The sequence below is a fragment of the Acipenser ruthenus genome, chromosome 5 (assembly GCF_902713425.1).
Source record: "Acipenser ruthenus chromosome 5, fAciRut3.2 maternal haplotype, whole genome shotgun sequence".
Taxonomy (NCBI): Eukaryota; Metazoa; Chordata; class Actinopteri; order Acipenseriformes; family Acipenseridae; genus Acipenser; species Acipenser ruthenus.
Genome location: NC_081193.1, coordinates 57,878,441 through 57,893,215, shown reverse-complemented (window position 1 = coordinate 57,893,215; position 14,775 = coordinate 57,878,441). Strand labels below are relative to the sequence as shown.

The following is a 14,775-nucleotide window of genomic DNA, read 5'->3' as shown; positions in this document are numbered from 1 at the left end:
TATATATATATATATATATATATATATATATATATATATATATATATAAAAATTTTAAAATTTTTTAAATGTCACCCTGAAAAAAATCACAATATCCCAAACTGGCTTCACATTAATTTTCTCTGTCATTTCTTTGTTGTTCTCACCAGCAAAGAAGCTAGTCACATGACTTTCTACATCACTTTCATAGGCTGATTTATTCTGTGATGTAATGTTCTACAAAATCAACAGTCCTTTGATACAGTTGCTTGCAACAGAGTTGCCTGATACTTGTAGCTTGCACCTCACTTCCTACAAAAAAAAGTATCCCTTTCTACATTTTTCTAGCAACATGTAGAAAAGTGTCCCTTTGGCTTTAGAAACTGCTGTAAGAAAAGAAAGGGTAAATAAACCTACCTCCTCAGTGTTAAATTGGCATTTCTCTCTGGTATGTGTCCTCACCTAGTCAAACACTGATCTGATCTGCGAGCTCAACAGCTTTCAGTTTAAAGTTGTCAAATACCGTAAAAAACTACAATAAAAAATGGTGTCTTTTTGAAAACCATAGTACTTCTAATTACTGCCACCCTTGAATAAGTGCTGCAGCTGTTTTTAGCAATTTAAAATAAATGCTGCAGCATTAATTCAAAGTAATATGTTGGTAGTTGTTGGGCAGCAGTGTGGAGTAGTGGTTAGGGCTCTGAACTCTTGACCGGAGGGTCGTGGGTTCAATCCCAGGTGGGGGACACTGCTGCTGTACCCTTGAGCAAGGTACTTTACCTAGATTGCTCTAGTAAAAACCCAACTGTATAAATGGGTAATTGTATGTAAAAAATAATGTGATATCTTGTAACAATTGTAAGTTGCCCTGGATAAGGGTGTCGGCTAAGAAATAAATAATAATAATTAATTAAACCAAAAAAGCAACAATTTTGTAGAAGGTTAAAACTTGAAGATATTATATTTTTAGAAAAACATTGGTTTTCTTTAAAACTGTGCATGTTTTATAGTCAAGTCTGACTGAGAATGACTGCCATGTGTCAGGTTGCTGCATGGTCTGTTGCTAGATGGTTGTTATTATTAGTAAATTTAATTTGTGAAACACTTTTACTGTGGTGAAATTGGGAAGAGAAGGTGGTTTGAGTTAGCTATAGCAAAATTAATACATTTGTGACAAGAGTAGGTGGAAAGGGTGTCTCAGTCAAACACCTGCTGCTTCAAAAAGTGGTGAGGGCAGTGGAATAAGTAAGAGAAAAATTAGCAACAGACTGACTGACTGACAAATTTCTGCTGAGCTACGATGTGCTTGCACCAGCCTTGCTTACGCCTGACTTCAAAAAGCTGTTGAAAACTGTGGTCTCCCAAAAGTCACATTTAATGGCATAAACTGCACATGCATTACTATTAATTATATTTGTTATTTAATTGAAACGGTAACATTGCTTATATTTTAGTCAGTGAATATATTTGTTTATTTCTTTATGTATTTTAATTGGTGGTTTCTGACATTTGGATGTGTTGTTGGGTCTGGTGGCCCTCAGGGCTGTTAGGGTCACACATGCGATCCTTCCATTCATTTTAGTTGCCCACCAGTGCTCTAGGTTTTAGGTAAAATTTCTACATTTTAGACGATTAATGTATTTTGTTTATATTGCCTTCCTTGCCTCCTCTAAGGAGCCTCCAGTGATATATATATATATATATATATATATATATATTTAATATACCCTATTTATAATAAGTTTAGTTTCTCCTGCGCTTTTAAAAGTATTTTTCTGCAGCCCTTTTCCTGTCTAATACTTTTGATAAAGATTTCTCACAAGAGCTTTAAAATTAATAAATGATGAAATGCTTCCCATGTTGAAAGTTGTTTGACAGCATGATCTTGTTTCTTCTGTCCCAGTACTATGCATACCTGTACTCCTATGTGATGCCCCAGGCCATTCGCGACATGGTGGATGAGTATATCAACTGCGAGGACATTGCTATGAACTTTCTGGTCTCTCACATAACCAGGAAACCACCCATCAAGGTAAGTGGAAATGCAGTTTGTGCTCGACAGGAGCATTAGCAAGTTGGAGACCAAGCTCCAATTCTGTAGCAGCAGTGGTTCAAGTAGTCCAAAAAAGTATTTGGTGAGATTGTTTGTTTGTTTGTTTGTTTGTTTGTTTGTTTAATGTTCAATATTTTATATTTCTTATCAGAATTGGGATTCTCCCAGGGGTTTTATTAAATATACAGTGCCTTGCAAAAGTATTCAGACCCCTGACCAATTCTCTCATATTACTGAATTACAAATGGTACATTGAAATTTCGTTCTGTTTGATATTTTATTTTAAAACCCTGAAACTCAAAATCAATTATTGTAAGGTGACATTTGTTTTATGTTGGGAAATATTTTTAAGAAATAAACTGAAATATCTTGCTTGCATAAGTATTCAACCCCTGTGCTGTGGAAGCTCCCAGTTTACACCGATGAAAGAAATTGCCCTAACGAGGACACAATTACCTTACCATTGGCCTCCACCTGTGAACCATTAAAGTTGCTGTGACATTTTCTGGATAAAAAACCCACTGTTGAAGGATCATTGGTCAGGCTGTGAATCTGAAGGAAAATGAAGACCAAAGAGCATTCTACAGAAGTTAGGGCTAAAGTAATACAAATGCATAGATTAGGGAAAGGGTACAAAATAATATCCAAGTGTTTGGATATCCCAGTGAGCACAGTTGGATCAATAATCAGGAAGTGGAAGCTGCATCACACCACCCAGGCACTGCCAAGAAAAGGCCGTCCCTCAAAACTCAGCGCTCAAACAAGAAGGAGACTTGTGAAAGAAGCCACAGAGAGGCCAACAATCACTTTGAAGGAGCTACAGAGTTCAGTGGCTGGGAGTGGAGTAATGGTGCACCAGTCAACCATATCAAGAGCTCTGCATAACACTGGCCTGTATGCGAGGGTGGCAAGAAAGAAGACGTTACTCAAAAAGTACCATCTGAAAGCATGTCTGGAGTTTGCCAGAAAGCATGAGAGTGACCCAGCTGCAAATATGAGACCAAAATAGAGCTTTTTGGCCAAAACTCAAAGCGCTGTGTGGTGCAAACCTAACACTGCCCATGCCTCAAGACACACCATCCCTACAGTGAAGTATGGTGGTGGTAGCATCATGCTGTGGGGATTCTTCTCATCAGCAGGGACTGGGCATCTAATTTAAATTAAAATTAAAATTGAATGGATGGAGCAAAATACAGGGAAATACTGCAAGAGAACCTGCTTCAGTCCGCTAAAAAACTGAAGCTTGGGAGGAAATTCACCGTTTCAGCAGGACAATGATCCCAAGCACAAGGCCAAAGCAACATTGGAGTGGCTCAAGAACATAAAGGTGAATGTCCTACAGTGGCCCAGTCAAAGTCCTGATCTCAATCTCATTGAGAATCTGTGGCACTATTTGAAAATTGCGGTCCACAAACGTCGTCCAAACAACCTGGAGCAAATCTGCCAAGAAGAATGGGCCAAAATCACTCTGACACTGTGCAAAGCTGGTACATACTTACCCCAAAAGACTTAAAGCTGTTATTGCAGCGAAAGGTGGCTCTACCAAATATTAATGTGTGGGGGTTGAAGCAGGATATTTCATTTTTTTTTATTTTTCTTAAAAATATTTCCCACCATAAAACCAATGTCACCTTACAATAATTGATTTTGAGTTTCAGGGTTTTAAAATAAAATATCAAACAGAACGAAATTTCAATGTACCATTTGTAATTCAGTAATATGAGAGAATTGGTCAGGGGTCTGAATACTTTTGCAAGGCACTGTAACTGTAAATAAATTAAAGGACTGTATTGGTTTTTATTAGGGCTGTCACTCGATTAAAATTTGATTGATTAATTTATAGGCATTAGTTGATTCATTTGTAGATTAATCTGTCCACATTTTTAATAAAGGTAATGATCTTATAGCGGCTGTCCTACATAGTAATACTTCTAAATCAATAGAATCTAAAAATGGGAATGGGAATTTGGTCTTTTAAAAGTACCGGAGAATACTGTGGCTATTGACAAGTGATTGCTTAACATGCTGTCGTCAAAAGTATCAGAGAAAGTAATTCCCCATAATGACATCTATTTGAGGAATTGGTGCCTTCATCGTGCCTTCTGGAAGCCAGTTCTTGCTTGCTGATTGTGCTGTATTGTATCCCTACTTTTCTGCTTATCCAGTTGAACATCAATCCAGGTTTGTCCAAAGGTTTTGAGTGTTAGTGGCTCGCAAGTTACTTTGGGAACACTCATGTGTTTGTGTTGACTTTGTTAGATATCGCTGTAGCCAGTGGTGTTCCATATCATATTTTCTGTACTGAACAAAAGACCAGCAGTATATTTTTTAATTGACAGTTACTTATTAAGCCATGGATACCTTTTTAATAATTTATATTTTGGAAGTGGCGAGTATATCCCTACCCTTCCTGTGTCAGTTTGGGTATTTGTGGTATACCTCCCTTTTTTAATACTCTCCAATTTCTTCTGAGAAAGTTCTTCTTAAAAATTGATTCATAACCAAATGGACTACAATGCGTCTGTTGTCTGAATTTAATTTTTTTGGTTTTATTTGTAAAAAGTAATTTGAAATATTGCTTTGTTCTCAATATAATTCTCAATAACACTATAATAAGCAATATCGTGTGAAATTCAGCTATTCTTACGCTAGCATATTTATGTCCCGCCTCTGCTCGATAATGATTGGACATCTACAAAACCAGGGCAGATCTTTGACATTACCATTGATTAAACTCCCAAGACCTTCAACTGAAATGGAGAATACCCTCAGGTGTATGTCCCGCCTCTGCTCACTCATGATTGGACACCTGTATAACAAGGGGCAGATCTTTGACTCTCTCCCATTGATTTACTTACTCAAGACCCTCAGTTGAGACTGAGACAGCTGTTTGTCCCGCCTCAGCTCATTTATGATTGGACTGCCGTGGAGAAAATGCAGATCTTCTATTTGTTGATTGTATTTTATATATTTAAAAAAAAAAAAAAAATTCTGCACTATTTTAAATTACATTTTTTTTTTATCTGCAATCACTCGTGTTTATTAATCGGTCCGATTAATCTGTTAGTCAGAGCAGCCCTAGTTTTTTTTTATGTAATTTTTGTTGTTTCTTCAGACTCTGTAGATCACCATTCTTCTATTTTATAGTACTGTGAGTTAACCTTAAAAGGCACTGCATATCAACAGGACACTCAGTACTGCATCTCCAGCCCTGCCCCACCCCTTCTTCGCTGTATTTTTCACATACCTCTTTAGTCGTGCATACTGATAAATCATCTCCTGATCACTCGTTTTATCACCAAACACCTCTAATGCGATCCAAGTCATTGTTTTATTACTGTAACATCTCAAAAAGCTCTGCAAATGTCTGTGATATTCTTTGAGCACTGGATGCAGAAGCAGCTATCTTGTTTGTTTATGGCCATGTTATCTCTGTGGTACCGGGGCTATGTGTATTGCTCAGATCCGCCCATTTTATTTTTATTTTTTTCTGCTTCTCTCAGCTCCTATCAGTCTCACTCGGCCATTGAATGGTTTTCTCGGCTTTTTCCGGAGAAAAAACGACTAGAGACCTGTGCTTTACGTCTCTTTGGACCGGGACGGGAAAATTGTAATGTCGGACCTGGTCAGACATAGGACCGCAAAGGGTTAAGAAAGAAAATTAAAGGATAAAAAAGGACCCCTCCCCAATATAAAGTAGCATTTTTCCCCCATTCCGCCCGTATTTGGTTAACCATGCTATAAGTAAAGAAACAGAAAAGGAAGGCAACCACTTTAAAAATAGATTTAAATTAACATTAACAGCAATAGTAATAAAAACATCAGGATAAATATGTAGACCCATTAAATAATGTTAAGCAAATAAGCTATTCATCTACAAAACAAAGGTAAGTACCTGGATTAAAGTACCTGCTTAAAATTTCTCTGCTTCATTCTTAACATATTGATGTCCCAAATATCACACAGTCCCAATCTTGGGTCTTTCATTTGTGTTAGAGTCCACTCTTAACCTTGCTTTTTCTTCTTCTCAAGGTGACATCTCGCTGGACCTTCCGCTGCCCCGGCTGCCCCCAGGCCCTCTCACACGATGACTCACATTTTCATGAGCGGCACAAATGCATCAACTTCTTTGTCAAGGTGTATGGCTACATGCCACTGCTCTACACACAGTTCCGCGTGGACTCTGTGCTCTTCAAAACAAGGCTACCACACGACAAGACCAAATGCTTTAAGTTCATCTAGAATCCCAAAGATGGAACTCGAAGGAACTCGAGAGAGGGTGATAATAAAGAAACTATGTTTGTACCTGGCAAACAAATGAAAGCACAACACAGCTGCTGCTTTTTTACAGGACCACTCTTGGGGGCAGATATACTTACCAACGGAAACTTTTACAAACACAAAATGTTGTTATTTTGCTAGTGACCACTACATTTCACAAGTTGCAACTAAGTTTGGTTGCTTGTAAACAAACTGGGTCCATTTAGTGGCCACATAATTTGGGCAACTAAAGACATTTGCCTTAGTGGTCCTCAGACCAACGTTAATAATTTAAAGAGAAAAATGGTATTTGTTGTTGGGGGCTGGAGTAAATACAAGGTACAGGCTAGGGTTTTGAAAGAAATTAGTTTGTCATTGCACATATTTAAAAATGTTGTTTTTTTTCTATGTGCGGGACAACCCAAATTTTTAAGGCTTTGAGTTTTTTAGACAATTACAAATATAACCTTGTGTTTGCTGATGTCTCCAAACTACACATTTGTGAACAGGGACTTGACATTAGTGATGTTGGGAATTTTAAAAGAAAGTAAGGAAATAAGATACATGTTCTCAAAGAGAGAAGACGATGGAAGAGTCTAGGTATAGTTAAGAGGGTGTGTGTGCACATCTTTGTTGTTGAAGATGATCTGCCTAGAGCAACGTTTTTATTTTCTCATTTCCAACTGGACAAGATATAAAGTAACCTTCATAACAATTCCACAGAAGAGCCTGCAAAGTGCTTCACATGGCCATTAGTGGCCATCTCTTGTGGTGGGGTGGTCCTTTTTTAGATTTAAATAATTTTATGTGGGTGAATGGATCCTTAAAGTGTGTAGGTTGAGCATCCGTGTCTCTCAACTATGTTTTTTTCTTTTGAGGGGTAGTTGGGAGAGAATTCTCTCAGCCTGTGCTTAATGTTGGAACTAGGTTTGAGATGGTACAGTATCATGCGTAATGCAACCTGGGGGGGAAAAAAACTCAAGCAAGTCTAGTTCTAATGCATCTTGATTAGAAGGAGTTGTCTTTGTCAAAAAATAGTGGTCCAGCATGGAAAGTAGACCTGTTGGCACAAACCTGTGGCCAAATAGTGCAAGGAATACTGGAACTTTTGCAGAACTTGACCCCAGTCTTACCAATAAAAGAAGACGTTGTTGGGGAATCATGCTGTTGTATGAGCTCAAATGGACTCAGAATGGACACCGATTTTATATATTTAATTGTAGTCTGCGAAAACATGTAACTCATAAAAAAAATTATATATATATATATATATATATATATATATATATATATATATATATATATATATATATATATATATATATATATGAGAGTGTGTGTAGATCTAGATCTAGATCCACCTGGGGCTGGTTGTACGTACAAGATCAGTGGAGCCGGATCATGACGGTTTTACTATGTATTAGCTTAGTGTGTTTATGTGTGTGTGTATATATATCTCTCTATCTCTTTATCTAAACAATGTTACCTTGTGCAAATATAGACATCAATAAAAATGAAATATTATTATACCAAATTAATCATGGTATATTGCTTACTTAAATCTCACAGACTCTCGCATCTCTTTGTATTTCATTACTGAAAGTTTGTCAATGTTCCAAAAACTGTTGGCATCATGTTTTACTAAACATTTTTAAACTTAATAAATAAACAATTACCATAACAAACATTGTTGCAATATTGATACGTAATACACAATAACACAATATATTACTAATAAAGTTGAGTTCTTACATGTAAACAGAGGAACACTGCGGTTTGAGGTTAAAGCTACATCTGCATCTTTTAAGTGGATAATACGTATTTAAGTTGTGGGAAAACCTCAACGTTTCTAGAAATATATGTTTAAGGGCAATTCTCATACCTTCCATTACATTAGCATTATGCCACACTCATTCTAGCATTGAGATAAAGAGCACACATTTTAACATGAAAATTGGAAGGTCCGAAACCTCCCACTGGTAAAAGTATAGTTTATTTTATTTATTTGTGTATTCGGGGCAATGGAATGAAATAATTCCAGTATATATTTTTGCTGGCCAATTAAATAAAAACAAATGATGGAGTCAATTATTTCTTTAGAGTTGGTTACACATTTTGACACACAGATATTTGGCTGATTTAGCAATGTGTGTTTTAAATTGTGCTATTGACTGACGTGTTTTTTTTTTCTTTTTAATGAAAATTAATATAATAGGCCTAATCTGCAACAGGATGTGATGCAAACATACTGGGTCTACAAAAAAAGAAGGGCTGTCCTGTTTTATCTCGTTTCAGTTTACTGTATTTTATATCGCCCAGTGCATTTATTTATTTATTTAAAGCAAAAGAAAGGATTGCAATAAACCTGATTTTGCCGATCATGAAACGCACACTGTTGTCTTAATTCCTCCATTTTAAAACATTAGATCAAGCTCTCATCTGACTCTGATCCTGCTGTGCAGTAAGATTGAAGCAGGATTAGATCTTGAGCCTAAACTGAGCTCAGGATCAGCGCTGATCCTTTTAGTACAACCCAATACGTCACAGGAGCAAGATCGCAGCCTGGATCCAGGATCGGATCACTTTAGTACAACCAGCCCCTGGTGTTCTCGTGGATAGGTTAGAAGACAAGAAGTGTATTTTCCTGCTCATGGCATAACAACTGCAAAACTGGTATTATTCATTGCATCCAGTTGTTCTCTTACTGTCTGGAACATTTCACCCAGTTACAAAAGCAAATGTGAAAGGAGTAATTTGAGTCATTTCAGGATTTGTGATTTATTTATTTTGATTTATCATGAAGACATATATGCCCTTTACATTATATAGTAGGCTACATACAACAGTTCATAGCTCCTGAAGACTAACTTGCGAGAGAAAGCTATCTTACCCCATGAAAGTTTTCATGATCAGGAGTAAATTGAGTCATGTGCGTCTCTGTGATTTGCGAGTTAATATTGGGACCGATACATTGATGATCGAGTCCGATCCTGCTTTTGTTCTGAGAAAGTGGAGCAACTGCAACGCACAATGATGGCTCATCTACCATAATTACAGTATTGCAAAGACAGAGAAATTACAAAAAAAGTGAAACTGACATGAGGCTTCCACAATCTCTTACAAGTATTAAGCACTAACTCGTGCTCACGAGATACTAACCTCCTTTTTTAATTCACACCATGTCCCTTTAGAGGTTCCATAATGTGTGTGTGTGTGTGTGTGTGTCTATATATATATATAATATTACACACACACACAACATGCAATGTTCCAATTGAGCCACTGGTTTTGTTAGCCTGGAGTAGTGAAAAATGCTTAAATTCACTCAATTTGAGCTCGGACAAAAAGCATATAGCTTGTTGGACGACTTAGGCCTTTATGCACAGTCTGTGTAAACTAGTGAGGTATGTTGGAGACATGGTTTTTCGGTGCAGTCATAAAAGTTGATTGGTAGGTGGTGGTGGTGGTCTCGGAATAGGATTGAATCTTCACTCTGCACTGCAGTCAACCACTCATCACTGGGGCTTGAGGAATATAATGTTGGCTTGTTCTTTTGGGTAAAGCCACGTATTTGGTAGTATTGTACCCTAGGGGAGATTCAACACTGTGCCCCATTACTGCTTAACTTGCAACCAGGTCAGCAGTCTGAGTGTACAGGGGTAATACTTACAAACACTAAAAGTGATTGCACTTTATTACACAGCCAATATTGAATTGTTACACATATCTATTGAAATGTTCTACTATTTAGGTTCATTTAACCCTAACAGATATCGCTGAGAAAACAACCGAAAAGCACATTACCATGATGACTTCTCTGTAATTCCAGTGTAACGCCTAGATAATATTCAGTGTAACCATTAAAGACCCACAAGATCATGTTTCACACTGCCTTGTGTAACAATAAAGACATTTTGTTAATTACACTGAATATGTTGTGTTTTATACAGTTTTAAAAATATACTTTTTGTATATGTAAGAATATGCCTATGTTAAAAACACCAATTCCACTGGCTTTTGTTAAAAAAAAAAAAGTAAAAAAGTTACCTCCCACCCACCCTCCTGAATTCTGGTTTGCTTCCCAGAGATGACTGATTTTTTTTGGCTTGTATAAATAGGTTTGGAGAAGGGGGTGAGGAAGGGATTGGTGTGTGTCCTTGCATCTAAAAACTGTTGCTTTTCAATGTAGCGTGCAAAAAGTCTAAACAATTGAAGTGTAATGAATATAATTTTTTAATTGACCGAAAATTGTGCTTCTACCTGGGGAATCCGCTCGCTAATCTGTCCTCAGCACTACGTCTTCCAAAAGCGGAGATAACCCCGGTGACTAGCTCAAGGTCTTCTTAAGGGTAAAAACAGTCCCGAAAGACTGAAAACCTTAAATTCAAGTGTATAATGATAATTGATGCTTACACTGTAGTTATAAGCAAAGAGTTTAATAAGTTTGTCTCTCCCTTGTGGTGATAAAAGTTATAAGTCTAGAGTGTTTGGTCTACCACATTAATATTTAATATTAATAAATTAACTACATTCAAAATGTTCTTAACATAAATGCTATGACTATTTGATTCATACTTTATGGATATATTTCAAAGTTCTTAATAAAAATACTAAAAATATGTTTTCAGTTATAAATTCAGGGTTCATTCACAAACAAGATAAAAAGGAACAGCTCAATTAAGAAAAACTCTTACTTTTTAATAATTGTAAATGGTTATAAAATTGTTTACAAAAATATAATAGTTAAAGTAATCTTTACAGTATCATGTTTCATTTAAAGACCAATCAGTTTCTAAAATAACTTTTTTTTGGTTCTTTGCCTTGTCCCCTATAGGGAACCCTTTTTGGTTCTTTGAGACCTATAATACCCATAGGTTCTCAGGTGATCCTCACCTTCACATTCCTATCTAGTTCTTTAAGGAACCTGAATGAAACATTTTGCTTAGGATATTTATTGTTGTCATATTTAAAAAGCACAATGAAGACCACTACTAATGTGTTCTAAATTATGCAGTTTACAAGCGTGGCTTGTTTTCTTTAACATGACATTGGTTTCCTAGTGCTATTTTCCATTTTAACTGTTTATGTTAACATAAGGTATCAGTATACAGTGCCTATAGAAAGTCTATACCCCCTTTCAAAATGTTCACCTTTTGTTGCCTTATAGCCTGAAATTAAAAAGCATTAAAATAGGGGGTTTTTTTCATGTATCTACACATCTTACCCCACAACTTCCAAGTGAAAAAAATATTCTAGAAATTTGTAGAAAATTAATTAAAAATAAAAACTGAAATAGCTTGGTTGGATAAGTGTCCACCCCCCTTGTAATAGCAATCCTAAATTAGATCAGGTGTAACCAATTACCTTCAAAATCACACACCAAGTTAAGTGGCCTCCATCTGTTTTAAATTGTAGTGATTCACATGATTTCAGGATAAATTCAGCAGTTTCTGTAGGTTCCCTCTGCTGGGTAGTGCATTTCAAAGCAAAGACTCAACCATGAGCACCAAGGCGCTTTCAAAAGAACTCCGGGACAAAGTTGTTGAAAGGCACAGATCAGGGGATGGGTATAAAAAAATATATCAAAGGCCTTGAATATCCCTTGGAGCATGGTCAAGACGATTATTAAGAAGTGGAAGGTGTATGGCACCACCAAGACCCTGCCTAGATCAGGCCGTCCCTCCAAACTGGATGACCGAGCAAGAAGGAGACTGATCAGAGAGGCTACCAAGAAGCCAATGGCAACTTTGCAAGAGCTACAGGCTTTTATGGCCAAGACTGGTGTGCATGTGACAACAATATCCCAAGCACGCCACAAATCTGGCCTGTATGGTAGGGTGGCAAGAAGGAAGCCATTACTCAAGAAAGCCCACCTTGAATCCCGTTTGAAGTTTGAAAAAACACTCAGGAGATTCTGTAGCCATGTGGCAAAAAGTGTTGTGGTCTGACGAAACTAAAATGGAAGTTTTTGGCCTAAATGCAAAGCGTTATGTTTGGCACAAACCCAACACAGCGCATCACCCAAAGAACACCATCCCTACTGTGAAGCATGGTGGTGGCAGCATCATGTTATGGGGATGTTTCTCATCGGCAGGGACTAGGGCACTTTTCTTTGCAAGTTTTGCTGACATTTAACCTCCTCCTCATATAACAGTGTTCAGTTTAACCACTACAGCTTTGAATAAAAAAAGTTAGTTTGAAAAACTGTGCATAGATTATTTGTAATTCAACAAAATATGATATTATTGGTAGGGGGTGAATACTTCTGCAAACCACTGTATGTAACTTCTCTTTGAAGAAATCAGGCAGTAGCAGCAAAGCTGCATTCATCATGTAGCCTGCAAATTAAACAAAAACCATCATGTTACCATATTCTGTGAGGAGTCCCAAAAAAACATTGATAACAGACGACTTACAAAAAAGAATACTTACTCAAAAAGTAGATATTACAAAGCATCTCTGTGGTAAAGTAAAAGTAATTTTAAAAGTAGATGGCATATTGTGTGGTGTTTTTTTTTAACTGTATATTGGTGAATCAGTTGTAGGACACTTTTGTTTGGCCTCTCTAATAGAAAATAGAAAAAGGCATTTAATCTATCTGAAACAAATCAAAGTCAATAACAAAAAATGATTTCTTCATATGATAACATTTTCCAGTGATTATCAAGTACACATGGTTTTTAAAATGCAATCCATTGCATGTGCAACAGCAACCAAAGCAACATGTGCACTAAACTGTATTTAAGCCAAAAATGATTTATTAAATATTGGATTATCAGTTATGGTTATAAAATGTATTGTTGCCCCGCATTATAAAATGAGACATACAATTTAATAATGTATAGGTCTGTAATCTTGGCCAACAAGATCATAGAGAATATTTTTTTTTGTCAACAGATAAAAGTTTACTTATTAGAAGAATTCCAGGGGGCTCCTGAGTGGCGCATCCGGTAAAGGCGCTACGCGTGGAGTGCAGGATGTGCCCTATAGCCTGGAGGTCACTGGTTCAAGTCCAGGCTATTCCACTGCCGACTGTGGACGGGAGCTCTCAGGTGGCGGCGCACAATTGGCCGCACGCCGCCGGGGGGGGCTTAGGCTCACCGCGCACCAGCAACCCCTGTGGACTGGCCGGGCACATGCATGGTGTGTAGGCCTGCAGAGTGAAAAGAAGCGGATGGAGGGCGGCTGACGCACACGTTTCGGAGTATGCCTGTGGCCATCTTCATCTCTCCCGAGTCAGCGCGGAGGTGGCAGTGGTGGGCTGGGTTGAAATAAAAATAACTGGGCGTTTCAAATTGGGGAGAAAATAAGAAAAATAATGGCCAATTCAAAATTTTAAAAAAATCATAATAAATAAATAAAATACGTACATTTAATATACCAGTATTTGTAACCTTAATGAATATTCTCTTATAAGATCTACATAGACCTTTTCTTTTATCTTCATCTTCACACTGTTAAATTGTTTGCAGCATCATTGAATTCATTGGACCATTTTTTTTTTTTATGTTTGCTGCCAGACTTGCCAACCCATTCATCCTGAGTAATTCTTTATCCACATCGACTCCAAATAATGTCTTCATGTCATGCAGGAACTGCAATTGTAATTACAATAAAAAATGTGAGCCCTACTTTTTTTTTTCCAATAACACTTTCCATTGCATTCACACAAGAACAGCAGCTTTATTTAAGAAATTATGCATTTGATAGGTTATAATTAGGCTTGCTACTTTTTTATGTTAATAGGTAAAGCTTGTTAAACATCGAATTCCCCAAAAATGTATTTTGACTGAAATAAATATATACAGGATAAACGTCGGTAAAACCACTTGCTATTTTCTATTTTCTTACCAAAAATAATCATTTAGAAATCATCTCTAGTTTGTGTAGTTTTTATACTGGCTGTCTGTCCCGTCTCCATGCCCCTCTGAATGGCTGAGGGTCGCTGTCAATCATTACAGTGGTCCGTTATACTGCAGTTTCACTGTCACTGTCGTTTCATCCTGTTCTGACAGATTGCGTTGACTGAAGCAGCGCTACAATGCTCTCATTCACTTAAATGACTGTCAATCATCATGACCTGCACCGACTGTGCACTTTCATTTGCTATCTACAGCACCTGTCATTCGAAGTGCATACTTTGAAATTAGCGGGTTAAGGTGTAGGTAGGCTTTTGCTATTTGTATATGGTGACAGTTACTAGATTTGAAAATGGGGCACAAGAGGAAAACACTTAATGAATATTGTGCACAATACCCTGACCGACGGCTGAAGTATCCGCGGCAGGACGAAGCGGACCCGTCTGCTTTGCCTTCCAGTGACTGAGTCCGGCTGTGCTGAGCCTGAAGCAGGAGTGGGGGACTCAGACTCTGAATAAGAAGTGCAAGTTGGTTCTGTTCAACTATCTAATGTTTTGTTCTGTGCATATTATTTTTACTCGTAAATTTATGATATAAAAGTCTGTGTAATACACTATATGCTGC

At 37.2% G+C, this 14,775-nt stretch overlaps 1 protein-coding gene across 1 annotated transcript in view; it reads left to right on the top strand.

Moving 5' to 3' along the window:
• Positions 1 to 7,977, top strand: part of extl3 (exostosin-like glycosyltransferase 3) — a 52,536-nt gene extending 44,559 nt beyond the window's left edge. Inside the window, exons 5-6 of the mRNA XM_034005291.3 lie at positions 1,883 to 2,011; positions 6,065 to 7,977. Coding sequence (XP_033861182.1) covers positions 1,883 to 2,011; positions 6,065 to 6,274 — 339 coding nt within the window. The 3' untranslated portion in view covers positions 6,275 to 7,977. The remainder of the gene's footprint in view (positions 1 to 1,882; positions 2,012 to 6,064) is intronic.
• The last annotated feature ends 6,798 nt before the right edge of the window (positions 7,978 to 14,775 follow it).